The sequence below is a fragment of the Pseudogymnoascus verrucosus genome (genome assembly GCF_001662655.1).
Source record: "Pseudogymnoascus verrucosus strain UAMH 10579 unplaced genomic scaffold scaffold_6, whole genome shotgun sequence".
Classification (NCBI taxonomy): Eukaryota; Fungi; Ascomycota; class Leotiomycetes; order Thelebolales; family Thelebolaceae; genus Pseudogymnoascus; species Pseudogymnoascus verrucosus.
The window spans coordinates 549,696-575,132 of record NW_017263657.1 but is presented as its reverse complement, the minus strand read 5'-3'; the positions used below and the strand labels follow the sequence as shown (position 1 = coordinate 575,132).

At 50.8% G+C, this 25,437-nt stretch overlaps 10 protein-coding genes across 10 annotated transcripts; 7 read left to right on the top strand and 3 right to left on the bottom strand.

Annotated features, from left to right (window-relative positions):
* The first annotated feature begins 19 nt into the window (after positions 1-19).
* Positions 20-2,333, top strand: GRR1 (SCF ubiquitin ligase complex subunit). Its single transcript, XM_059463420.1, has 3 exons — positions 20-1,150; positions 1,201-1,935; positions 1,985-2,333. The coding sequence occupies exons 1-3, from the start codon at positions 377-379 to the stop codon at positions 2,150-2,152; spliced, it is 1,677 nt and encodes a 558-aa protein (XP_059319974.1). The 5' UTR covers positions 20-376; the 3' UTR covers positions 2,153-2,333.
* On the top strand, positions 2,334-3,112 carry VE01_10748 (uncharacterized protein). Its single transcript, XM_059464200.1, has one exon. The coding sequence runs from the start codon at positions 2,568-2,570 to the stop codon at positions 2,946-2,948; it is 381 nt and encodes a 126-aa protein (XP_059320183.1). The 5' UTR covers positions 2,334-2,567; the 3' UTR covers positions 2,949-3,112.
* A 349-nt stretch (positions 3,113-3,461) lies between these two features.
* Positions 3,462-6,749, bottom strand: RDH54 (helicase; the record flags this gene model as incomplete). The annotated part of the gene is made up of 2 exons (XM_018271691.2): positions 6,170-6,749; positions 3,462-6,117 (listed from the first exon to the last, which is right to left on the bottom strand). The coding sequence occupies exons 1-2, from the start codon at positions 6,517-6,519 to the stop codon at positions 3,462-3,464; spliced, it is 3,006 nt and encodes a 1,001-aa protein (XP_018133452.1). The 5' UTR covers positions 6,520-6,749.
* A 378-nt stretch (positions 6,750-7,127) lies between these two features.
* VE01_02179 (uncharacterized protein) lies at positions 7,128-10,259 on the bottom strand. The gene is made up of 3 exons (XM_059463419.1): positions 9,992-10,259; positions 8,066-9,929; positions 7,128-7,801 (listed from the first exon to the last, which is right to left on the bottom strand). Exons 2-3 carry the CDS (start codon positions 9,755-9,757, stop codon positions 7,583-7,585), a joined length of 1,911 nt encoding a protein of 636 aa, XP_059319980.1. The 5' UTR covers positions 9,758-9,929; positions 9,992-10,259; the 3' UTR covers positions 7,128-7,582.
* Positions 10,260-11,410: 1,151 nt separating this feature from the next.
* VE01_02178 (uncharacterized protein) lies at positions 11,411-13,401 on the top strand (the record flags this gene model as incomplete). Its single annotated transcript, XM_018271689.2, has 4 exons — positions 11,411-11,768; positions 11,838-11,881; positions 11,946-12,940; positions 12,991-13,401. Exons 1-4 carry the CDS (start codon positions 11,701-11,703, stop codon positions 13,399-13,401), a joined length of 1,518 nt encoding a protein of 505 aa, XP_018133556.1. The 5' UTR covers positions 11,411-11,700.
* Positions 13,402-13,775: 374 nt separating this feature from the next.
* Positions 13,776-14,839, top strand: VE01_02177 (uncharacterized protein). The gene has a single exon (XM_018271688.2). It carries the CDS (start codon positions 13,875-13,877, stop codon positions 14,820-14,822), a length of 948 nt encoding a protein of 315 aa, XP_018133551.2. The 5' UTR covers positions 13,776-13,874; the 3' UTR covers positions 14,823-14,839.
* An 807-nt stretch (positions 14,840-15,646) lies between these two features.
* On the bottom strand, positions 15,647-19,336 carry VE01_02175 (uncharacterized protein). The gene is made up of 5 exons (XM_059463418.1): positions 19,056-19,336; positions 18,788-18,942; positions 17,883-18,711; positions 16,281-17,832; positions 15,647-16,224 (listed from the first exon to the last, which is right to left on the bottom strand). The coding sequence occupies exons 1-4, from the start codon at positions 19,135-19,137 to the stop codon at positions 17,054-17,056; spliced, it is 1,845 nt and encodes a 614-aa protein (XP_059319979.1). The 5' UTR covers positions 19,138-19,336; the 3' UTR covers positions 15,647-16,224; positions 16,281-17,053.
* Positions 15,711-16,992, top strand: VE01_02176 (uncharacterized protein; the record flags this gene model as incomplete). The annotated part of the gene is made up of 1 exon (XM_018271687.2): positions 15,711-16,992. Exon 1 carries the CDS (start codon positions 15,967-15,969, stop codon positions 16,990-16,992), a length of 1,026 nt encoding a protein of 341 aa, XP_018133552.1. The 5' UTR covers positions 15,711-15,966.
* A 247-nt stretch (positions 19,337-19,583) lies between the features above and the next one.
* On the top strand, positions 19,584-22,333 carry VE01_02174 (uncharacterized protein). Its single transcript, XM_018271685.2, has 5 exons — positions 19,584-20,398; positions 20,452-21,317; positions 21,370-21,485; positions 21,536-21,680; positions 21,734-22,333. Exons 1-5 carry the CDS (start codon positions 20,253-20,255, stop codon positions 22,165-22,167), a joined length of 1,707 nt encoding a protein of 568 aa, XP_018133554.1. The 5' UTR covers positions 19,584-20,252; the 3' UTR covers positions 22,168-22,333.
* Positions 22,334-22,707: 374 nt separating this feature from the next.
* Positions 22,708-24,738, top strand: VE01_02173 (uncharacterized protein). The gene has a single exon (XM_059463417.1). The coding sequence runs from the start codon at positions 22,799-22,801 to the stop codon at positions 24,308-24,310; it is 1,512 nt and encodes a 503-aa protein (XP_059319978.1). The 5' UTR covers positions 22,708-22,798; the 3' UTR covers positions 24,311-24,738.
* Positions 24,739-25,437: the final 699 nt, after the last annotated feature.

The following is a 25,437-nucleotide window of genomic DNA, read 5'->3' as shown; positions in this document are numbered from 1 at the left end:
AAACTCACAGTTATTGACAATGACAACCAAGTCGTACGACTCTCTCCCTTCATTAAACCCTGAAACTATCTCCAGCCAACAGCGACCGACTACACAGTAAATGCACGCGAAGGATTTAACCAATACGCAGCTCTGTCCGGCGAGAAACCAACATCGCCAACATCACCAACAGGAGCCAAGCACCACAAGGCTGAGCCCAACGTAATCGCGCCTTGATTACTCCACCGTCGCCAACCTTGGCCCTGTCTTTATCAGCAACGTCTGTTTCACCAGAACGCGAACAGAGCAATCTGGAAACACAGAATACCCTCGAGTCTATCGTGACGACCGATCTTGTTTAATGTCATCTCTGAAGCGAGCCTGAAACTCATTTACAATGCATGGTGGTGAATCTTCAAGAGTCCCGCCCGTCGGGGTGGGGACTTCACTATTCACCACAACACAAACGCCGACAGACCAGGAAGAAGACTCACACTCTTCGTCAAGCAACTCCCCAACGAGGGCGGATTATGAGGAATTCGATTTCTTTATGAACATGAACGATTCACAGTCCTCCATCGGCGTACCGACGTCAGATCCGGCGGCGGTACAAGACGAATACAGTTGCCAGCCACCAATCCAGAGACTGCCCGCCGAAATCCTCATTAATACGTTCTCGAAACTCGGAACGGCGATGGATTTGCTGAACTGCATGCTCACCTGCAAAGCATGGGCGAGGAACGCGGTGGACCTGTTGTGGCTCCGACCAGCATGCTCGACATGGCCGAAACACAGCGTCATATGCAGGACGCTCAACCTGCCGAATCCATACTTTGCATACCGGGACTTTGTTAAGCGACTGAATTTGGCCACTCTGGCAGACAGAGTCAATGATGGGAGTGTGACGCCCCTCCAGGTCTGCACTCAGGTTGAGAGGCTCACGCTCACGAACTGCCATGGCTTGACAGACCAAGGTTTGATCAGCCTCATCACTGATAACAGGCGGCTACTGGCATTGGATATATCGGGAGATTCAAACATTACGGAGGCTTCTATCAACCTGTTGGCCGAGAACTGCAGGCTACTGCAAGGGTTGAATATCTCCGGTTGCACAAAAATCTCGAATGAATCCTTAATAAAAGTAGCGGAACGCTGCAAGAAGATCAAGAGAGTAAGTTTAACAGATTTCCGCATCTTTAGATGGCAACTAACTAAGTGCAGCTCAAATTCAACGACTGTCACCAGATCGAGGATTCTTCCATCATGGCGTTCGCGAAGAACTGCCCGAATATCCTAGAAATCGACTTGCACCACTGCAAAAATGTTACCAGCGAGCCCGTAACTGCCCTCCTACAATACGGCAGGAGCCTTCGCGAGTTCCGACTGGCAAACTGCGACTTGATTACCGATTCCGCCTTCCTCAACCTGCCACCAACCCAGATGTTCCACCATCTTCGGATCCTGGACTTTACAAGCTGTGTTCGGCTCACGGATAGCGCAGTTGAAAAGATCATCGAAGTCGCACCACGCCTGAGAAATGTTGTCTTTGCGAAGTGCCGGAACCTCACAGATGTGGCTGTGAATGCCATCAGCAAACTTGGCAAGAACCTGCATTATGTGCATCTGGGACACTGCAGTCAGATTACGGACGACGCTGTGAAGAACTTGGTCCACTGCTGTGCTAGAATCCGATACATTGATCTCGGCTGCTGCAATCGACTGACAGATGCGTCCGTTACAAAACTTGCTACACTTCCAAAGTTGAGGCGTATTGGGCTAGTTAAATGCCAAAATATAACTGACGAGAGTGTCTACGCTTTGTCCCACGCTTCACGGAGAGTATCGAATCCGTCCGGTCCCGCGGATCTCACGTATCCGGACTTCCATGGCGCAAATAACCATGTGAGCAGCTTGGAGAGAGTGCATCTCAGCTACTGCATCAACCTCACACTCAGGGTAAGTGTACACGGCGTCGTCCCAGAAAACGAAACTAACGAGATTACAGAGTGTCATCATCCTATTGAACAACTGCCCTAAACTGACCCACTTGAGCTTGACGGGCGTCCAGGCTTTCCTGAGAACCGATCTCGAGAAGTTTTGCCGCGACGCACCACCAGGTCAGTTGCATCCACCTCATCATGAGCATCATTTACTGTTTTATGTATTGAGCTAACTCATTTCCCTACAGACTTCAACCAGCACCAACGAGACGCCTTCTGCGTCTTCTCCGGCGCCGGCGTCATGGGACTCCGACGATACCTAAACGCAGAGAACAGAACGAGGCTAACGCTGGCCCGGATGGAGGAAGCCGAGGAAGCTGAGGAGCGCGCGTTGCGAGAGGCGTCGACACGGGCAACTGACGGCGGCGGCGGCGATGACGACCAAGTCATGACGGGTCTGATGAGCGCAGCCACGCTTGGGGGTGGCGTGGTCATGCCTGAAGGCATAATCGAAGTTCCAGATGAGGACGACCTAGAAGACAGCGTGATGACAGCCACGAACACGCCCACGCCCGCGGACTCGATCCAGCCGAACTGAGATATGAATTTTACTGGCGAGCGCATTTTTACAGTTATTCTGACAGACGCATGGGGAACATGCATACAAGAGCAAGCACACGTAAACGTAGTGTTGAAGCGAGGCATTTTAGATTTAGTGACGGAGGCTACAACGATACGAAGGTAGTAGTAGCGCACTGGCGTTTATGGGAAGACCATTCGAGATACCCGATTACGACGACAATATCCATTATTAGCATAGCCAGCTATCAACGAACACAATATAACAGCAGCGGCTATCAACAGCCAATGCGAAGGTTACGCGGAGGTGGGAAGAGCGACCTGAGAGAGACGGAGGCGGTGCTATATATCAACAGATTACAAGCACCAGGGAGGCAGGAAGAGGGCTTCAATTTTATTGTACTTGCTGCATTGTTTTCATGTATGAGCTTTGGGCGTTGGGATGGATAGTTGAACAGACCTACTACACACGATACACGGGCCATGGGCCACGCTCCACGGCGTTTTTTTTTTAACGGGGCGGAGAGGAGGGATGGGAATGGTGCATGCGGTGCTTGAGGGTGCTTGCTCGCGGGGGTTATGATTAGATGCGTATGAGGCTGAATATCGAAGCTATTTCTCGCAGAGTCGGTTTCTTTGACAAATGTGCCGTGTGATGCCTTCCCTTGTAACTTGAGGCTAATAAATGTGGGTGAGCTGGGAAGGGGAGTATATCATTTAATCGGACTGTTTGGTATTGGCTCTATTGTAGATTTTTCTCTATCAGTCCAGTCCATCTCAGAGAACCTAGTACTGTATATCCCCCACCCCCACCCTCCAGACCCCCAGCAAGCAACCCCGTAGCCAGCAAATATCAAAGCCTCCTCATGCAATCCCAGTATAATGCCAGTCTCCAGTCTAAGTCTACTCCCCTTCCGCTATGCACCCCACCCAACGCCCAGTACAAAAACAAGATCACCCCCCTTACTCATCCTTCTCCCCACTCCTCTTCACAAAAACAAAACTCACCCCCCTCCCCCCCTCCCCCAACACCCCACAAAGCACCTCATCCCCAACCCTCCCCTCCACCTCCTCAACCCCCTCCCTCTTAACCCCAAACACATCCAGCGGCTCCCGCAACGCCGCCGTATCAATATGTTCGTATTCCAGTAGACTCGCCATGTTCCCCGCAGCATGAAGGCGTCGACGCTCTGCTGCTGAGGCGGCTTCGCGGGCTTCTTCGGCGGCCCAGTCGTATTGCGAGGCGGGGATTAGGGTTGGGCGGGATTGGCGACGGCGGCGGGAGTCGCATGGGTTGAGGGGGAGGTCGTCGTCGGAGTCTGAGGCTTCCGAGGCGGGAGCGGGAACGGCTGCGGGAGCGGGTTCCTCGACGGGTGTGGCGTCCTCGGTCGGCTCGTCAACTACAGGTTCCACAGCGCGACCGCCGCAGTTGCAGCCAAGGAGGTCGTGGGTCTTGCAGTCTGAAGTAGTGTCCAGAGTAAAGAGGTCTCTTAACTCATCAGCCGAGAAGACAGCCCCATTCTTCTTGTTATCCACAATACTATCCGCGAGTCCCTTCTTCGTAAGCTGGCGCTGATAAATCTTCTCATCCATACCGCCCGCCATGAGGAGACGGTATATGAAAGTCGGCTTCTCCTGGCCGGGGCGATGGACACGAGCCATGGCTTGCAGGTCCGTCGCGGGGTTCCAGTCGACGTCGAAGAGGATGAGCCGTGAGGCGCCGACGAGGTTGAGGCCCACACCGCCGGCTTTGGCGGAGAGGAGAAGCGCGAAGTTCTTCTTGGCGGAGGTCTTGTTAAATTCGTTGACAATGTCCTGGCGTCGGTTGGTGGGGGTGTCGCCGTCGAGGCGGAGGAAAGGAAGACTAAGCTGCGCGAGGTGTTTTTGGAGGAGGTCAAGCGTGGCGGTGAAGTTGGAGACTATGACGACTTTCTCCTTAGTGTTGCGCGGGTCTTCGGCGATGGCTTTGAGGAGCCCGTCTAGGACGCGCATCTTTGTGCTTGTGGCAAGGAGGGGCGCCTTTAGTCTTTCTTCCGAGATTCCCTCCACGGCATCTTCTCCATCCTCGCCTACACGCTTCGATGCGGACTTCTTGCTCGATGGGAGAAGCAGCATAGGAGAGTTGCATACTTTCCTCAGAATATTTATCAGCCCCAAAGCCTGTGCCTGTGCCGCCTTATACCCATTGAGGGCGCCCATAAACGCAGGCGACTCCAGTATCTCCTCATATATCTGAGCCTGCGCCGCGGTTGGCTTGCAGAAGACCACGAATTCGGTTTTCTGTGGGAGGAAATGTGCCTGGACCTCTGCTGTCCTTCGAAGGATGAATTGCTGGGTCATTTCGGAGAGTTCAGCTTGCCTCGCTTCGCCCAGCTCCCTTTCCCTTTCGCTCGCATTAGGTTGCCTGCTCCTTAGAATTGGAGTTTCGAAATTCTTCTTGAAGGAGCTGGCCGACTTGAGAAGATCGGGGTTGAGAAAATCAACCATGACGAAGAACTCTGTGAGATCGTTCTGGAGTGGTGTCCCAGACAGGATAATCATTTTCTCTACCGACAGACCCTTGATAGCCTGCGCGGCCTTGTTGTTTTCCTTCTTGAGCCGATGGCCCTCATCCACAATGATAAGATCAATCCCCGCGCCTTGGCCCAACTCTTCAGCAATACCCCTCATCCTCTCATACCCCACAATCAAGACACTGTAACTCGCACCGTGCGTGAAATCCGTAAGCTTCATCTTGCCGTCCGCAACCATAACGCCAATATTAATATTGCCCAACCAGCTCCTAAATTCCTTCTTCCAATTGTCTATCAGCGTCACCGGACACACAACCAGCACCTTCTTGATCGCGGGCCCATCACCAGAAATCGGATTCTGCTTCAACAACGTCCAGATAAGCGCAATGCTCTGAAGCGTCTTGCCCAGGCCCATCTCATCGGCCAGTAATGCCCCCTTCCCACCGTAATCGCGTAATCCCATTACACACTCGTACAGGAACTTCACGCCTTCCCGCTGATGTGGCCGGAGCTTCTTAGAGAGCAGCGGGTCAACAACAACATCAACTATCTGCCTTCCTTTCGGACAATCCTTGGGTCGCTTCATAACCAACGCTCCCGGCGCGCGCGGATCATGTCGCGGGGTAGGCACCCCCTTCTTCCCCTGCGGCACGACCGTCGACAAAATAACCGGGCTCTTAAACTCCTGCTTGAGCGAAGACTGTCCGTAAAAGTTCTTCGCCGGCGCCGCGCCAGGAGAGTCTCCATCCTCCACCTTAATCGCCTTATTCCTTGACGAGCCTTCAATATCGCCCGACTTGCGCTTCAGCGGCTGGAAACTCGGCACCTGCTTCGGTATCGGCTCTACCACATCAGTCGGCCGCTTCGACACCTGTGCCGTGTTGGTAAACGGCTTGCCGGCGTAATAATCTTCCCGCGGGATGAGCGACACAATCTCCACCTCCCTCCCTCCAACGTTCAGCGTACTCTCCGGCAGGAACGTCTCATAACACCTCGTCTCAGCCAGCTGTCTCGCTTCGAGGTCCACCAACCTCGCCTTCCCGTTCCAGACCAACAGCACCCCATCCCCATCCCACGTCTTGTGTTTCTTCGTACTATACTTGCGCCTAAGCATCCCATTAGCATCGCCCCATAGAATCGGACAAGATATCCACTCACCACATAACATTATAATACCCCTTCGGCGCATCCTCATCAAACCCCTCCTTCTTCCCCCCCCCGTGGCCCTGCTTAACCACCAACGGTTTCCTCGGTGCATTCACCGCTGCCGTCGTCTGGGACAGCGGTTTCGGCGCAGGATTCTCCCACACCTTAACCCCCTTCTTCCCCCCCACAGGACTCCCCGGCGGCGACGGCGTAGCCTCCACCCGCTCCACCTCATCATCTCGTGACCGTGGCTTCTTCGCCTCCGCCGGCCGTGGCCGCATCGAGGGCGGCTTGAAGGGCTTGTTCCACATGTCGTAGAAGTGGTTGCGTGGGATCTGGCGGCGCCAATGGTAGATGTCCATCGTACGCGGTTTGGTGGTCGAGTTTACGCGACGTGGGCGACGCGCTAGCACGTGACTTGGATTTTTGTATGTGCAAGGGTTGTTCGAGATGATGCTGGATGGAGTGTGGTGTTGAAGAATATGAGTATTGAAAGACGAGATGGGTGGATGGAAGTGTTGGAATAAAAACAGGAATTCTCTTTTGGAAGGAGCAAAGGTTTTGGGTAAGAAAGAAGAAGTTTCTATTTTTGTTGATGTTGGAAGAATTTGGTGGTTTTAATTCGATTTGTTTTCACTTTTGGAATATAAAGTGAATTTATCTTTTGAGGAAAGAGCAACCTTTGTTTCCATTAATTGGCCCAACCACCTTAATAAATTACCCTAAGTGTCACGAGGCCCGTTTATCCTCGGGCTATTATCTAGAGATAGAACCACGGTAGATTTTTTTGCAGAAAGATATTCTATATTTGAACACCACCTTATAAGAACAGGCCGTCGACCTACCACAACAAGGTGATATTCCACCAATAGCTCTTTCTCAGATCTGTCTCGTTGCTGGATAGTATGTATTGCTAAATCGGCAGGAGCGACCAGCAAAGAAAAAAGTGGCAGGAGCGACCTAAGGAATGCTCCTGCCACCACCAAGCACCAATGCATGCATCCATAGCTCCTTCCTGCTAACGCCCCGTCCCTCTCATAACTCCTTCCCGGATCCATTCAATCTTTTAGCCCCAGACTCTGATGTGCCCATATGATACCTTGACACAAAGAACACCGTTATTCTTATAGATTTACAGGTCTCAAATCATGCTCCTATGTCAAGATTCCACCATTGCAATCTTTGTCCAATCTGTATTTTTCTCACATTTACTTATGGCAACCCTCCGTATACACCAACCAACAAGCTTTACCAGCACTGAAACATCAAACTTTGACCCCCAAAACTCCCTCGCTATGAACCCAACCCCACCACGCTGATGTATCAATATGCCAAAGATAGCGTAACCGCTCTGCGTACTGTACTTCCACAAGTCGTCCACCTATCTACAAAACTCCCCACACCCCCCCTATCCTCCTCGCCTCCTCACCCCCATCCCAAATTATCCAGCGTCACCTTCGCATCCCCCGCACTCATCCCACTCACCCCGAGCTGCCTAACCTGCGTCCCCTTCCTCAACCTCTGCAACCCCACCGCCACCTTCCAGCTCTCCTCCTCCCCAATAACAAAAACATACTTCCTCCCCTCCTGATCCCTAATACTCGCCCTCAACACATGCAACCTCCCCCCCTTAAACTGTCCAGTCTGCGACGAAGAAGCATTAGACTCTCTCTCCGCAAGCGGCGACGACTTTTTCGGCGACGACCCACCGCCCCCATCACCCAGCAGCCCCAGACGGCACTGTGCCTTGCACGACGCCAGCAGTTCGAGGAGCAGCGCATCGGCCGCCTCGTTCGTAACCGCATTGTCCTTGGGCTTGCTAGACGAATTACCCCAGAGCTTGCGCGCTGGGTTGGAGGAGGCGGCAGTGGCGGCCGGCGCGGGGGAACTGAACGCGGGACACCATACCTCTACGAGTTTCATAGTCCAGGCCTTGACGTCCCACTCACGCTGGGGGACGCCGCGGACGTCATCATCAATGAAGAGACCCTCGGTGGTGATGCGCAGGATTAGACCGTCGGTTACGGAGCCGGTGCCCGAGACGAGCATGGAGGTGGGGGTTTTCATGAAGGCGTTGTTGAAGGCGTAGACGGCCTTAAGGACGATTTTATCGGGGTCTTTGGTGGAGTATGCGCCACGCATTGAGGGCGGGGGTGTTGTGCGCGCGGTGGACTGGGAGGCGGCGTAGGAGGAGGCCGAGTAGACGGAGGATGTGGCTTTTTTGTGTGCGGGCTTGTCGTAGGGGCGGTAGGAGTAGTCGTTCTCGGTGCCTAGATATGTGCGCGCTGTTGCGACCGGTGGACGCTTGGTCGGAGATGCTTGTGGTGGGGTTGGTCGTGGAGATGCAGACGCTGGGGAAGGAGGTTGTCCTCTTGGCCAGGGGTTGGTTTTCTCACCTACAGCAGAGTATGCATATGTGCTCCCCCTCGGCTTTGCCTTCTCAGCAGCCAATTTCTCAGCAGCAGCCTTCTCAGCAGCAGCCTTCTCAGCAGCAGCCTTCTCAGCAGCAACCCGCTCAGCAGCTAATCGCTCAGCAACAACCCTCTCGGCAGCTCTCTGAGCAACCATCTCAGCCTCTGCCTTCTTTGCTTTCTCGTCCTTCTCCCTCTTCTCCCTAGCTTCCCGCTGTGCCCGAGCCTCCCTCGCGATACGTTCCCTTGCTTCCCTCTCTCGGGCCTCCTTCTCCCGCGCCTCCTTCAACCGCTTCTCATCCTCCTCTTTCTTCTGGCGCAGGGCCTCGGCGACCTTGCGCTCCTCTTCTCGCTTGCGAGTTTCCTCGCGCGCCTTTTCCCACCCGGATTTTGCATTTGCATTTGCATTTGCGTTTGCATTTGAATTCGCATTAGAATTTGTGTTCGCCCCTGAGTTTGGATTTTGATATCCTCCTGTACTCGGTCCAGTTTTTGGATAGCCCCCTGTATTCGGTCCTGTGTTTGTATAGCCCCCTGTGTTCGGTCCTGTGTTCGCATAGCCACCAGTATTCGCATTCGTACCGCCGGGTGGCGCATTCGATCGCTGCCAGCTTGACTTCGGTGGTGGTTGGTTATGTTGTGGTCCTGGGTTGTAGCCCGGCTGAGGCCCAGGATTTGGCGGTGGCGCATGGCCGCTAGGTTGCGGAGGAGGTCCTCCTTGTGCGTAGCCATTCTGGTGACTATTCTGGTGACCTTGGTGGGGTGGAGGACCTCCAGGGGGTGCATCGCCGCCGCCGCCGCCGCCACCGCCCCCCCCTCCACCACCTCCACCACCACCGCCGTTGTTTCCTCCATTTCCCCCAGTCCTTCCATCAGATTGCATGCGACCCAATGCCCATGCCCCTATAGCCAGTCCGATCGACACCATGAACATCCCGTTCCCGCCTGTGTTCTTGACGCTGTACCACCATAATTGAAGTGTTGGCATCAACGCCGATACTACTGCGACGAGTATGAGAGCTGAAGCAAAGCCCGCGGCGAAGCTGTTGACGTTGGGTTTTAGCGACGGCAGGTACAGGAAGCCCGAGCCTGAGGAGTGCGGTGGAATGATAAAGATGTCGTATTTCCCCGGAGGAAGCCCCGATGATTTGGGGGCCTCCCCATGGGGGGGAGGAGGCGGTGGGTTCATCGCCTGTCGTACGTGGTGTGTTCCAGAAGGAACAGAGGACTGTGTCCAGCAGCGAGGACTTCGGGTAGGACCAGACCGTGGGGAGAATCTTCGTCAATAACCAAGTTTCTTTTTTGCGCTGCGCGGGGTATCTCAAAGTCGTTATATACGTCGTGAAAAATCGTTACAACTGCTGGATCGGGGGTTCGTCAGCGTTCCAGTTGCTAGGTTGCCATATTTCGATTGTCAACAAACCATGTCGAAAGGCTAACCGCTCGAATCAAATAAACGCTGCAAAAGGAGCACAAGGCAAGAGAATCTATGTAAATAAAATATGGCCCTGTACAGCTCGCAGTTCTAAGCCTCGAGCAATTGATTTATCGAAGTCATAGAGGACAGGTATTCGAGGGTTTGAGAGGGGGGAGGTTGTAGAAAAAGTCTTGCTCCAATCTGTTTACAAACCGAAATTGGAGGTTTAGGCGAGGAATTTGGGGTGTGGACCATAGCGCAGTCGAGTACTTTGTATGGGAGCGGCCCGTCTCGTCGGTTGAACGTGGGGGGAAAAGGGAGGGATGGTGGTGTTTGAGCTGCAGGGCGATTATGCAATTGGATAAGGGATTGAGGTAGGTGGAAAGTAGAATTAAAAAGGGTCTTTCTACTATAATAGTTCGGCGCTTATTCTCAAAGTCCTCGAAACAGATTCACATTGAGGGTTCTTGGTTCTTGGTTCTAGGTCCTTATTGTTTATGAGATTATTCTTCGCGTTGTTATACTCGAGTAGTCCCCATTCCTCCCTCCCCCTTCTTACAGTCTCTCGCTCTCTCTCTCTCTCTCTCTGGCTCCTTGCTTGCGTCTCTCGTCGCGATCAAAACAAAACAAAGACAGACCCTCAACTCCTCCCTCACCGCCCAATACGAAGCATTAACACCTCCCCAGCCCGTCTCATAGGCGGCACTGTGAACTGGCTTCTCCACTGTGCCAGCGAATGGATGACTCGCAGTGCAACCACACTGTGCGTCGTCCGCAGAAATGCACCATTCTGGCGGAGTCGCATTGGATTTTGCCACGTTCCATTGGCGTCTTCGAGATGTCGAGTAGTGAAAGCGGTCACCCGGAAAGGTCGCCTATATGCAATGCATCGTCACGAGTCACAAGGTGAGGGGAAAAGATGGGAGTGGGAGTGGGATGATGAGAGGATCCGCGCGTATTGTGCAGGTGCATTGCGTGTTCGCTTTGTTTACATCCCGCAGTGAGACAACAACAACAACAACAGCCGAGCCGTCCATGACACAGCAGAAGCGGTAGTCACCACAATGAGCGATGGTGAACCGAAAACACTGTAAAGTGCCGAGTACAGTATTCCTTCTATAGCACAGAATAGAGTATGCACCGAAGGACTGGGATCAGAATGAAGCTCTGGGATGTCGAACTTCGAAATAGCGAGGGACAGGCTGTGATTCGGCCGGGGAAGGAACAACGCGTCATAATAAACCGGATGAGCGCCGGCGCGTTACCTAGCAACGGCGGGTGCACCCGAGCTGCAGCATCCACCCCAGGGTCCGACGGTGGAACATCCGTTAATGTGCTAATTAATGCCAATTGATGTGTTTTCGATATGGGCGGCGGCGATGATGGGTGAGAATGGCCGAGACATAGAGAGGGAGAGGAAGGGAAAGAGAAGATGTATACTTGTTAGACAAATTATGAATTAGCTTATGTTTCTTGGCTTGCTTCGCTATCCCATCTACTGTGCTGCACGAGGCTGAGAGTCTGGTCAGTGTCTGGTGGCGGCCCTAGTTGCGCGGCCGGAATTGCTATCGCATCCGCCCAGTTGTACGAGTACAACCACCGCATTCCGAAGGTTGACGACGTTCATCGACGACTCTACGAACAGTTTCTCTCTCAACAATATCCATAGTACTGTAGCCAACACTTGTTAGCAGATCACTGACAGAGGGAGCACTATGGCCGTTAAGTCGCTGCCGTTTCAGCTGCGTGCTAATAGCTTTGATTTGGCCGAGCTCGACTCCATGTAAGACCCATCAAGACCACAGCACCATCGTGACCATCAGAAATAATACGTATACTAACGAAATACCAGTCACATCTCCCTAGACGCCCCTGGGCAGTTCGTGAAATACACTGGTGCGTAGCCTCTCCATGCGAATGCGCCTCCCTCACGTGCCCATCAGGTGCTAACAGGACACAGCCAAAGAACATGCTCTCAAGGTAGCAAAGCACCTCGGCGTGCAAAAGGGCCTCATCTACCTCCTCGGGACCCAATCCGCCTCCGCCGAGGACTCCGACCGCGAGCTCCCCTTCCGGCAACGCCGCTACTTCTACTACCTCAGCGGCGTCGACTTCCCCGACTGCTCCCTAACCTACGACATCGAGACCACCAAGCTAACCCTCTACATCCCCGCCCCCGAGCCCTCCAAAATCATATGGCTAGGCCCAACACCAAGCATCCAGGAGTGTCTAGACAAGTATGAAGTAGACCAGGTGAGCTACACATGCGAGCTGCGCAACCACATCTTCAAATGGGCCGCCAGCAACTCGCACCAGAAGATCTTCCTCCTGCACCCCACCCACGCCCCTCCCAGCCTCGCATCCATAACCACCAACCTCGACGCCACCGCCCTCCAGCCCGCCATGGACGAAGCCCGCGTCATCAAATCCGCCTACGAGATCTCCCTCCTCCGCCGCGCAAACGCCATCTCCTCCTCCGCCCACCGCCACGTCCTCGCTAGCCTGCACTCCGCAACCAACGAGACGCACCTCGAGGCCGTCTTCCTTCAAACCTGCATCGCGAAGCACGCTAAGAAGCAAGCGTACGCCCCTATCGTCGGTTCGGGCGAGAACGCAAGTACTCTCCATTACGAGGCCAATAACGAGGACCTCGCGGGCCGGGAACTCGTATGCCTCGACGCGAGTTGTGAGTGGGAATGCTACGCCGCGGATATCACGCGCACCTTTCCCATTAGCGGGACGTTCAGCCCCGAGGCAGCGGCTATCTACGAGATTGTCACGGAGATGCAGACGCGCTGTATTGAGGCGCTGGAACCGGGTGTCATCTTCCGCGACCTCCATGATCTGGCGATGGAGAGCGGGATTCGCGGACTGTTGCGCCTGGGGATTTTGAAGAATGGGACGTACGAGGAGATCCGGGAAGCAGGGACTGGTCGCTTGTTCTTCCCGCATGGAGTAAGTTGTCCCTTAGGGTGGGATGTGAGATAGGATGCTAACTGCAGTAGCTGGGCCACCACCTCGGCCTGGAAACCCACGACGTCGATGGCGCCCACCCCCTCCTCGTAGCCACCACCCCCTGCACCGCCTCTCTTTCCGTCCCCCCTCCGCCACCACCGCCGTACACGCACCGCCGCAAGCTCGAAGCGGGGATGGTGGTCACCGTCGAGCCTGGGATATACATCTCGCGGTATGCCGTGTCAGTATTCGGCGCAGACCCCAAGCACGCGAAGTTTCTTGACTTCGGGGTGATAGAACGGTATTATAAGGTCGGTGGAGTGAGGATCGAGGATGATCTGCTGGTTACAGAGGGAGGGTGTGAGAATTTGACGACGGCGCCGAAGGGGGAGGAGATGTGCGCCATTATTAGGAGGGGGAGGGGGGAGGGGGAGTGTGATGGGAATGAGGGGGTTTATTAGGTTGGTTTAGTCTACGGTGTATGGGGGAGTGAGGTTTATGTTGAGGAGCTGGGGTTGAAGTTGGTGTTTTTTGTTCGGAGCGAAGCTGCAGTTTCTAGTCTTTATAGGGTAGATTGAAGCCATATACCAATTGGGGAAGGAACAACTTCTCACAGGCATAGTAATTCCTTCTACTAGATAATCTTGATCTCATTATGCCCTGCATTTCCACGAGGTCTACGCGTAAAGCAGGATTCATTTAGTACAAGGGTTACGCACGGGCCCGTACACATACCTTTGGCGCTGTACTGTGGCAAGCCTCTCTTGTACCTAGTGAGGTATGTACCAACTAGCGCTAATCTATTCAGTTGTGTAAAAAGAGGATCAACCACACTGAACAATATATCTAGACCGTATGGGTCCTTTTCCTCCAACCTTTGCTTTTCCGGTGTTGTTCCTTTACCTACAAAAAATCTATTTTGATTCTCCGCTAAATGCGACCTCTGCAAATTTCTTCGCTTCTCCATCGGTCTATATTCAAAGAATGCCATCGTGTTCAAAACGTGGAAGCTATTGTGTTCGCCACATGGAATCACTTTCTGTCCAGACGCCACCATTTAAGCACTTGTTATAACCCTTTCTTGAGACATGTTAAATCGATCACAAGGAACACAAAAGTACACCATATCTCATCCATGTCTCTCTCGACTTCTCAAGGGAGTCAAGACGAAGCGTCACCCTTACCTATGTGTTATTGGAATTCAGCGAAATCGAAGTGGGGGTTTGCCATTTATCGGACAGTCTACACACCAGAGTCGGATGCTAAGTGGCCGATTGCGATGGACAGATTAAGGGAGTGGCTTCGGTCCGAAATAACGGAAGACGAATCGGTTCATGAGGATTATAAGGGGAAAATCTATGAGAACTTTCTGAACTTGGTTATGGATGATAAGAAGCTCTATGATGGACTGCCGATTACGGATGTCAAGAAGCACTTCAAGAAATGGCTCATCGAAAACGAGCTCGATTATTCAACAAATCCAGAAGCGGAGTATGACGGAAGCATTTACCAAGATCCCGAGATTTTGGAAAGAGCTCATCTTCAGGAGGATGAGACGCTGAAGCAACAGCTTATTATGGAGTCATATTGGTATCTCAGCACAAGGATATGTATTGTAGTTGATGAAGAGGTATTAACGAGTCTCATGGATATTCCATGTCCTACTCGCGGGGAAACTGTCACAGCTGTTTGGCTGAAAATCATCTTGGACGCACACCCATACTGCAAAGAAGGTTTCCTAAAACTCAATCCCTGGTATAATGGTTGGGGTCGAATGGATATTAGGAATGGGCTAGCTCGAACTCATTATCTTATTGAAGACGCTGATTTAGACGATGGTATAGCGTTTGAGATAGACGAACAACCCTATATAGAAATCTAGATAGCTTAGAGTAACCACTAATATTTAATCCTATTATCCCGCTTGAATTTTTAAATGTTCGACCTAATTAATTATCCCCATCTTATTTTAGAGTGGTATGATACCCATAGTATCTTTCAATTGCTTTATATGCTCTAGAGTTTGCATTGCTAGATCTGCCTTTCCTAAAACCTATAGTTGTTAAGTCTATACATTCTCTAAACTTTTAATAACGTACTTACATAGCAAGTGGCCTAACATAGCAAGTGGCCCAATAGGCTAGACATATAGGAGCGCGTTATCCTAGATAATCTTAGTGATTTTAGCACAAAAGACCTTATAGTTAGTAATAGTAGTAAATACTTCTACATTACGTAAGTTCGTAGAGATGAAAACGCGATTAAGCTATAGAGCTACTATTTCTAAGTAAAAACGGCAGGTGAGGCGCAGATTTTTTATAGTGCTATTAGGAACCTGATTAACGATTATCTTGATAATTTCAGGGGGAAGCTGAAGCATAGGACTGATATGGCTGGGGGACTGCGCAGTTTCCGAGTTTGGAGGCGACATTTAGTTGAGAAGTCTGGCTAAATCCCGTAGGCTACGGTTGCCGTATTCGGCAGCACACTTAAGTCACTAATTGGCATCAACCTTGATAAAGCCAGCCTATAGCCCTGCTAGATCACTTTAAGTGCCGATCCATGGTCCCCAAGTTCATATCCGTCCTAGATCAGGGGTCGCAAACTGGCATCGTAGAGGCAAGGTCCACAGCACGTAGCGAATGTCTTCAGCTGAAGCATCGACCAAAATCGATGGGACTTGCCAAGACTAGTAGCTTATCTGAACGAAATCTAACCACTCAGATCATATAAATGGAATCAGATTGAGAGTACATAGTCCAGGTTCTAGCCGAAATATTGTTGCAAAAATTTGCATTAAATTTGAAAATTCGAGTTACAGCTGGGATTTCAAGAAACTAAATTGAATCTTTAATAGCAAAGCCTATTCCGCGGCTGTACATTGTTCTTCCAGGATCAGGCACTGAAGCTGTGCCAACGCTGTTCAGCAATCATCCAAGCACTTCTTTCATCACATATCTTAATCAATTTTGTTTATTGCCAGGTTCGCATTTGAGAGCGAATCGTGTCGACTTGACTTAACCAACATGTCAACTATTCCTCATATATGCGTTGTTGGGTCCCTTAACATCGACTTCGTCACCTTTACACCACGTTGCCCTGAACCAGGAGAGACACTGACAGCCACTTCTCTCTTGGTTACTGCAGGAGGGAAAGGTGCAAATCAAGCTGTTGCCTGCGGTCGAGCTTCGTTCGTCTCAAAAGCGCATCAGGATGTAATTGTGAGCATGATTGGAGCCGTCGGCCCTAACGACCCCTATTATTTGACTCTTCTGAGGCCGATGCTAGAGGACTCAGGTGTTAGCACGAGAGGCATCGAGGAGACGAAGGAGAGTCAGACTGGTTCAGCCACAATCATCGTTGAGAATGGGGCAGGTGGAGAAAATAGGATTTTAGTCGTTCCGGGGGCGAATCATTCCGGTATGAATGATGTTGACAAGATCCTCGCAATAACCAAGAGTCAAAGCCAACCCGTTGGGGTCGTGGTAATGCAAGGCGAGATTCCGAGATTGACGGTGCTGGCTCTTCTGCAACATTTCAATGGACCTGCAAGCGATGCTCACGTTATCTTCAACCCTGCGCCCGTATTTCCAGAAGGTGTACCGCTCACGGCACTTGTGGACACATCCGTCCTCATCATGAACGAAACCGAAGCTGTACAAATGACTGGATCAATTCCGAAATTCCCGGTTTCTGTCCAAACTGAGGCAGACTTGAAGCCGGAAGAAATTGCCCCGTACTTCCATACAATTGCCAAAATCAAAATAGTCTTGATAACACTTGGCGCAAAGGGTGTTTTTTTCTCTACAAGCAATGGCAAGCAGGGCTTCGTTCGCGGTGTCGCCATTGACAAAGTGGTAGATACAACGGCGGCCGGAGACACGTTTGTGGGCTACTTTGCTACAACGTTTTCAAAGTTCGTCGCAACAGGAGCTACTCTTGATAAGTTCGATGTCGAGATCGAGAAAGCAGTTCAGGAGGCGAATGCCGCAGCTGCTATCTGTGTGCAAAGAAGGGGCGCGATGCAGAGTATTCCATTTGCGTACGAGTGATGTTGGAGACAGTGCCACTGTAGGGGCTAAACGGCAATACATAACTAATAAAGTCCTTGTATCAAATGACTGTTTCTTGACGATACCGTGTGTCTTGATCGTACCGTGAGATGTTCCATCCGGATTTGAGGGCCTCGATCTCACGATCCAGCTTTATCCCAATCATCGAGGTGACTCTTCCAAGCTGGTCTAACAAAACCAACTGCTGCGATTCATGGGTCATTTCTTTAGCCATCAAAAGAAGCCCGGCGACCAGAATCGGGTCCCATTGTTCTAAAGAGTCGTTGCTTGTAGCAATCCCGGCAATAGACTGCGCATGCCAAATGTGGGACGTGAAGCACCCGGGACCAGCCAAACGCTTCAAGAGCCGTGGTTTATGAGCGAGCATTAATAGCGACGTAATGTGATAGGCTGCGTTCGATGCGAGAGCTAGAGGTGTGGTGTATATGAGGATTGGGAACGAAGGGGGATTGTGAGTGCCAATTTGATCTGCCTCAACACCTCGGATTTCCAAGATCTGCTGCACTTCCGCAGGACGGTTATTGTACCATTTCTGGCAATCACTCCACAAAGAGGCCCATCTAGATGGAAAATTGGAATTTCGTAATGAGTGAGGATTTGCCAATTGTGCATGGTAGAGCCTTGATGAGGACGGTTCTTGATCACCAAAAATTAAGGATAGACAATTGGCCAATAGAAACAAAGAGTGTTGGTAAATCTCTTTTGCGGATTGCCGTTGCGAAAGTGTTCGGAACGACCTCCCCGTCGAGCCGTCATTCAGAAGATATGAATGTAAAGGCATGAGCGGTGGCTGTGCACTTACAATAGATGCAGCGAGATCTTCGGGTCAATTGTCAGTCTCTATTGACCAGTGGGGGGTGCATAAATACCGATTTTGAACTGGAGCCAAAACAACGGCTCACTAAGTTCTCCTCTTAGAGCTGCAAGAGACGTGACGCCCTCCCGAATACCCATCTGGTGAAATTGCGGGGTCCTCCACTGTAGTGGGCTTGAACAAAACAAGACTTCTAATATCAAAAGTACTTTTATAATACGGCTTACATGATCATCTTCGAATACAAGACCACGCTCGGCCTCCTCTCGAAACTTCAGGCTACTCTCGAGGTCATCACTATTCTGCTGGGGATAGATGAGTGATCTGTGACGAGCGGCAAGTGCAAGGAGGGCCGCGAGAAGTGACCTGTTTGCCGTTGCGAGAAGCATGACCTTGATTCCAAAGAAACACTCTGGGTCACCAACGTCTATCCAAGGGGCTAAATTGTAACGAAAATGGCGTAACAATCCAGTTTCTTGATCGCCATTAGTCAGTCCTTGTCTGTCGACTAGGCGGCGGCTAAACGTGGAGTCTGAGTAGGTCCTATTGTGAGAGTTGTTGAGAGTGCGGCACGTTGGAGCTCTTCGGCTGTCATTAATGAGGCGATTTATTGTATTGAGCGGCATCGATTGTTCAAGAGAATCACTGTGAACTAGGGGGCATCTAACAGGGTATGATGTGACATCGATTGGAGCAATGCTGGTTGTTCCTGAGTTGTTGCCTTGCTGAGGAGCTGGTCCAACAATAGACTCTTGAGCGATACACACGTCTAATGCCGTGGCAGTATCATTCTCAACTTCTCGTGCTGGTGGATGCTGACACAGGATACCCTCATCCCTCTCCGGAGGCGTTGATGCCAGGGGTGGATCATCATCAACAACAAACTATTGCGAGGCACAGAATAAGCAGGCTTACAAAGACTACTGCATGATCAGACATGAACATATCAGACACGCTTACCGTGATAGTGCTGTACGCTTGAACAGTGGCATTCAATGACCCATTAGACTGTTGTGGTCTAGGGTTAGAGACCGATACAAACGACAGGTCGGCATTATATCTGCAGGAAAAGCCCTTAGCTTCACAATTCTCGCAGCGAGGTTTTTGCTCGTCGCCTTGCGGGCCCCTCTGTCAGCGAACTGAGTCTTTCCCATTTGAATAGAGCTTATCCTCAGCGAACAAGCCAGCATTACTAGATGTTGCAGAGTGGCCCGTGACGATGACTTACATTTTCTTCTGCGTCTACGACAGGTCAAGCAGCCAGTCCGGACGCGCTGTTTTCCCGCTGGCGTCACTCGTCTAGCAGACATTACGATCTCCCGCGCAACGAGAGAAGATACGCCTACGATGTAAAGTCTTGCGTGGCTTTGGCGACCCAAAAGCGTGCGAGAGCGCGTTAGTCGAAAGATTTTTGTCGAAAAGAGTTTGCCGAGCCTATCGAGGGAGCCTACATGCACAGATAGGGCATTCTCGACTCGTCAAAGTTGGGGGGGTGGGGAACAGCACAGTCGTCTAGCGGGCATGCGCCTGATACGTCGGTAGGCTAGACGATACGAGGACAGCAGATTTCGATTTGACTACTTCACTAGGTACTGACTAACCAACTTTCTTTCTGTGTAACTCGAGTCGTGTGGGGTGCGTATGTAAGTGTGTCTCGACATATCGCTTTTCGTACCGCTGAGTCTAGGACGCCAAACATCTGGGGAATCGCCTCAGAATTTTACTTTCTTTTTTCTTCTCCAACTAGTTGTGGGTCCTTTTCGAACCGAAATGGGATGACATCGTGTGCGGGGAACACTAGGAAAGGCTTATAGTTAATTGGGCGTTTTGGTTGTTCGTGTTTTACACAACCGCATTTGAGCCCCTTTGAGATTAGTTCCTCTAGGCCTAACATCGCCCGGTTCCGACCGATGGACGGCCGCTGGTGCCTATTGTTTCCTAATATGGTACTTATAGCCGCTCCTTGCCATTGTCGCATCGCTATTGTAAGTTAGCTCTCAAAAGCTCCTCAGCCGTGTTTTGTAGGCTATGCACCTCAAGCATCAGAGCTTTATGCCATAAATTATGTCTCTGCAAGGTACACAGCACATGAGTGGATATTGCCAAGGTCGAGGGTTCGACAACAAGCTCATAGGCTCTGGTTTCCAAATACGTCCGATGTTGTTGCTAGCTCACTAGCTAACAAATCTTTGTCTGCCCAAATAAAGGGGCAGAGCCTACAGAAGATTAATTTCAGTCTAGTGTTCCCCGCATGTTGATTTCTCCGCATCATTTTGAGACGTGGGGTAGGGGATGTCGGGTTCGGTGCTGCATGTTTGGCTGTGTTTGAGAGAGCATATATATATGTCTCCTCCTCTATTATATGTCTCACCCATTCTTGATAGCCTTTACTTCAGCGTTACCCTCGGAGTAACAAACCTTAAACATGGCCGACCGCATGTCCTCAGATGTTGAAACCACCGCCCCGGGGCCGATAGTGCACCCTCGGCAACGAGTCCAGCTCGCAAAAAAGACAATGTGGCAGTCTTTGAGGCACAACCCAAAGGTTCTCGTTATCGCCTTCTTTGCCTCGTAAGCTTCTCCTACACCACCAAGCTTCCCTGCTGACATATGTGAATGTGAAGATTCGGCGGCCTGGAATATGGCTACCAGCAGGGGGTTCTGGGACAATCCCTGGTCATGACCCGTTTCACCCACAGTTTCCCGTCAGTTATTCAATCGTCCTCTGCGACGGGGTGGCTCACCTCTGTGCTCCAGCTAGGCGGTATTCTGGGATCTCTTTCCGCTGGAATCTTAGGTGAAATATTTTCTCGGAAGTACACCATGTTCTTCGCATGCTGTTGGGTCATATTGGGCAGTTACCTCTACGTTGGAGCCCAAGTTGGCAATCCATCTCTTCTCTATGCCGGGCGATTTTTCACGGGTGTTGGCGTCGGCCTTTTCAGTGGTGTAGGACCCCTATACAATGCTGAACTCGCCGCGCCCGAAATGCGAGGCCTTCTCGTGTCCTTCTACCAATTTGCGACCATCCTCGGCATTATGCTCTCCTTTTGGGTCGGTTATGGTAGCAACTATATTGGCGGTACTGGCGAGACGCAATCAGATTTGGCATGGCGCCTGCCCTCCATCATTCAAGGAATCCCTGCCGTATTTCTCGCGATCGGAATCTGGTGGATGCCATTCTCACCAAGATGGCTTGTTAAAGTTGGAAGAGATGATGAGGCAAAATCGACGCTGGCGTGGTTGGCGAAGTTGCCGATTGACCACGAGTTGGTCCAGGTGGAATATTTGGAGATTAAGGCCGAAGCAGTGTTCGAAGAGAGAGCTTTTGCCAAGGCATTCCCAAAGCTGGCCGAGAAAGAACATAGAAGCATCTTTATGAATCAAGTTGCACAATACGCCAACTGTTTCAGGACTATGGACAACTTCAAGAGGGTTTGTACAGCGTGGTTGGTCATGTTCTTCCAGCAGTGGAGTGGTATCGACGCCAGTAAGTCTGTTCAGTCCATTTAGGAAAGCACAGGGTGTTAACCTGAATCTAGTCATTTATTACGCTTCAAATGTGTTTGTCAGCCTTGGGTTGACTGGTGGCACAATCGCTCTATTGGCAACTGGTGTCACTGGCGTCGTCTTCATAGTCAGCACTATACCTGCTATGGTAAGTTGTTGAATACTCGCTAAAGTGAGAAGATATACTGACCTTTGCAGTTGATCATTGATAAGGTTGGTCGAAAGCCCATGCTTCTGGTCGGCTCAGTGGTCATGTTTGTGAGCATGGTGTCAGTTGGTATTATCGTCGCGAAATTCCGCCATGACTGGCCGTCCCATGCTACCGCTGGATGGATTGCCGTTGGTAAGGATTCCGTCCCATATCTGTTACATGAAATTGTCTAAGAAAGGCTGTAGCGTTCATATGGGTTTACATTGCTGGCTTCGGTGCCACATGGGGTCCAGTTTCGTGGACACTCGTGTCTGAGATTTTCCCACTCTCCATCCGTGCAAAAGGAGCGTCCATCGGAGCTTCCAGCAACTGGATCAACAATTTCGCGATTGCCTTTTTCGTGCCTCCCATGCTCGAGGCATGGGCATGGGGGACCTACATATTTTTCGCTGCCTTCCTTTTCGTCGGTATCATCTGGGTATACTTCTTCCTTCCGGAGACAAAGAATGCGACTTTGGAGGAAATGGACAGAGTGTTCAAGAGTCACACTGGTGAACGAGATGCCGAGCTACTACGGGAGGCGCAAAAAGATGTTGGCTTGACGTCATTCTTGGAGCGAAACATCGGTGGTAATGAGACCAAAAGTATGGCAAAAGAGACTTACATTGAGAAGATATAATAATCGAACTTTTAAGGAACCGAGCTAAAGCCGATCCTGTACTGTTCTAGTACATGGAATAGATACAAGGCGGAGGTAAGGCAGGGGTGATGGTCTGAAGGAGGAAATGTATGCATATTGCCGAGTATTATAATTAGTCGCTTTATACAGAATGATCTACTACTAGTACTTGTACAGTTTTCTGCAGAATCCTCTTACCATAGTATTTCGTTTCAAGTTATCCATCAAATTAAATTGCCTAGAAATACGCCTGTTTTATAGATTTTGCTATGTCTAGCTTTAAGCCCTAAAGACACTAGTTCTATTTCTTCCTTAATTGTTTCCGTGATATGTCGTGGTTGAAATTGGCTCCCACTTTTATCTCCTACTCTCGAGGCATTGACGGTAACGTACAACCATATGATATGTCGACTTGAAGTCTTGTCCCCAGCTCACCAAAGCGGAAAAGCTCAACGGAACGGAAAAACCTCGATTTGTGGCTGATGCCTTCACAAAGCTAGTTATGTCGGTCTGGACCATATTTTCTCCTCAACCCGTTCACACTATGCACAGACCTTGAACATGTTACCGGACTCCACAGTTTGCACGTCGGGCTATAAATGTGACGAAGTTCAAACATCGCCCTAGAGGTATGCTTGAGATGAATGATTCGGCCGCCCCAATGTTTCGCTCAGCCGATGACGAAAGAGCCCCAATAGCGCCGCTCTATGAAGGTGCAACTCCCTTGATCGAGGAAGATGCCTTTTTTTCGCCAGGTAAGCTGTCGAGCGTTGATGAGTATGCTGCAAACCCCCGCTTCCTCGATCTACAAGAAGAACTACGAGCCGTTGTTTTCACTGGTGTTGCCAGTCTCGCTCCCAGCAGGTACAATTCGCCCGCACACTCCGAGCCCGTCAATGTACCTGCTCCAGAACTGTCAACGCAAAGCTTGGATTTTACAAGAGTATCAATTCCAAAGGCCAGATTAATCAACTATCTAAAGAATTGGATTTCCGAATGCGCCCCGTACCTCGACAAGTTCGACGAGGCACGACATTTCGGCGTCCAGGTCCCAATTGTAGCGCATGGCTCGCCAGCGTTATTTTACGCAATTCTAGCATTTTCAGCTCGACAAACTGAAAGAAAAACTGGCCTTGAAAAGTCCCATGATAGTCTTGAACTCTACCAAGAGTCCATCAGACTCTTGGCCCCGTCTCTGCAAGCCAAAGATCCGAATGTGCTTGTCACAGTCTGCATTCTCGCCTGCCTTGAGTTGATGTCTGTGAGCCCGAGGGATTGGAGACGTCATATTGAGGGCTGTGCTGCTCTATTTGATTATTTTAATATTAACGGGTTTTCCGGAGGTCTTTTACAGGCCGTTTTCTGGTGTTATGCTCGCATGGAGTTGTGTGGAGCAATTGTTTCCGACGGGGCGGAGAGTACCGTGCTTCATATTGATAAATGGACCCCTATAATGTCTGAGAGTCCAGGCTCAAAAGAGAGGGAAGAGGAGTTAATCAAAGACGCGTTCTTCCAGAAAAGCCGTCTGGTTCCTGATATGCACGCAAATTGGGCTGTGTACTTGTGCGCTAAGACTTGTGATCTAGCGTGCAGGCGAACAAGGTACCTGGAGTTAGGCGAATTGGATGAATACGACTCTCGGCCATCTATTGAGCAGTGGAATCGGTTATGGGACGAGCTACAATATTGGAATGAACAACGTCCCCCGGCAATACTACCGATCAAGACAACAGGAACTGGCAGTGGCCAGATCTTCCCAGAAATTTTGTTTGCTCATTGGGCTGCAATCTCGAGCAATCAATTGTACCACACTGCCTGTATCATAATGCTGGAGATCAGACCTGCGGACAGACTACCACGGTCGTCGATGCCACAATGGTCGGCTGTTTGGCACGCCAGAAGGGTCTGTGGAATTTCATTGACTAACCCACATAGTGCCAACCTCATCAATGCAATTCAGCCTTTATACATCGCGGGCAAGCTTCTTAGTCATCGAAGCGAGCATCTCGCTGTGGCCAGACTCTTTAAGATCATCGACAAGACTACCGGATGGGGCGCTATGTGGAGACTTAAAGATCTCGAGCGAGCTTGGGGCTACGATCCAGGCGAAATAATATCAATTATGACCACTGATAAACCTTGAGCTCATGACAGCTAAGGGGCCTGTTCACACATGGCTCGCCCCCACTAGTGGTAATGCGACTAGTCGAGGTGCATACTAGCTGATAAGTCTTTAGCGCCTTAGCTCTATCTACAGCTTTTTCTACAAATTCCGTCAGCGCCATGATGGCTCAGTACTTTTCCCAGCGGATGAGATATCGGATATCTTTGATCATGCGTGTTGGAACCGTATATGGGTCGTCCAAGAGTTTGCGGTTACGAAGGCCGTTAAGTTCGCATGCGGCGGGAAGAAACTAAGCAGGCCGTCTTGCGAGGCTGCCTATAGAGCAATCACGATGATGGGAAGCTGGGCTCCGTGGACACGGTGCTGGGGTGTGTAGGGTTTGTGGGACTGGTGGATGGATAGGTGTGCTGGGGAGAAGGTGTCATTGGGACTGTGTGGTTTAGAGCTGCGAATGGGCTCTTTTTGGGGGGTGGGGGGTCTTGGGGATGACGGCTGGGAGGGGAAGGTAGAGTGACTGAAATGGGGGGTAGGGGGCTGGGTGACTGTGGGGTTTGAGGGTGCGTTTGCGAAGCCAGGCTGTTGATGCAGCCTGCAAATGATAATTAGGTTATTGGAGACGGTCTCGGAACTTCAGTCATTTTGCGCAGAACCCACTTGTATAGACGAATTGCGCGGCTTTTATTATTGATGGCTACTAACCCTTCCTTTTGATTTACTACTTGCTATCAGCCTGTATTCCCACCACAGTAATTCTATGCATAGCAGTGTCCTTCTTTATTAGTCGTCTACACCGAAATATATACTCCTGCACACCAGTATCTGTCACATACGACCATAGACTCAAGAGAATTGGGCATCCCGTCCGCTCTGCCATACACAAGCTTGAGATCGGTGGATTAGTAGTTGGGTGGGTGACCACCAGCGAATACCCACTGTTGTATGTTTTTGATTTTTTTGATATTATTTTAATAGCTGGATGATAGCCTCAATCGTGCCAATAGGCATAGCGCGGAATCGCAGTCCCTTGCCGCCTGAAAGGCGAGGCGAGGCGAGGGTTGAGAAGGGTGAGCGGGGTGAGTAAGGAAAGCAACATTCTTATGTTAGTTTAGCGTCAATTTTGTGTCATTTTCATATCAACACTGTTT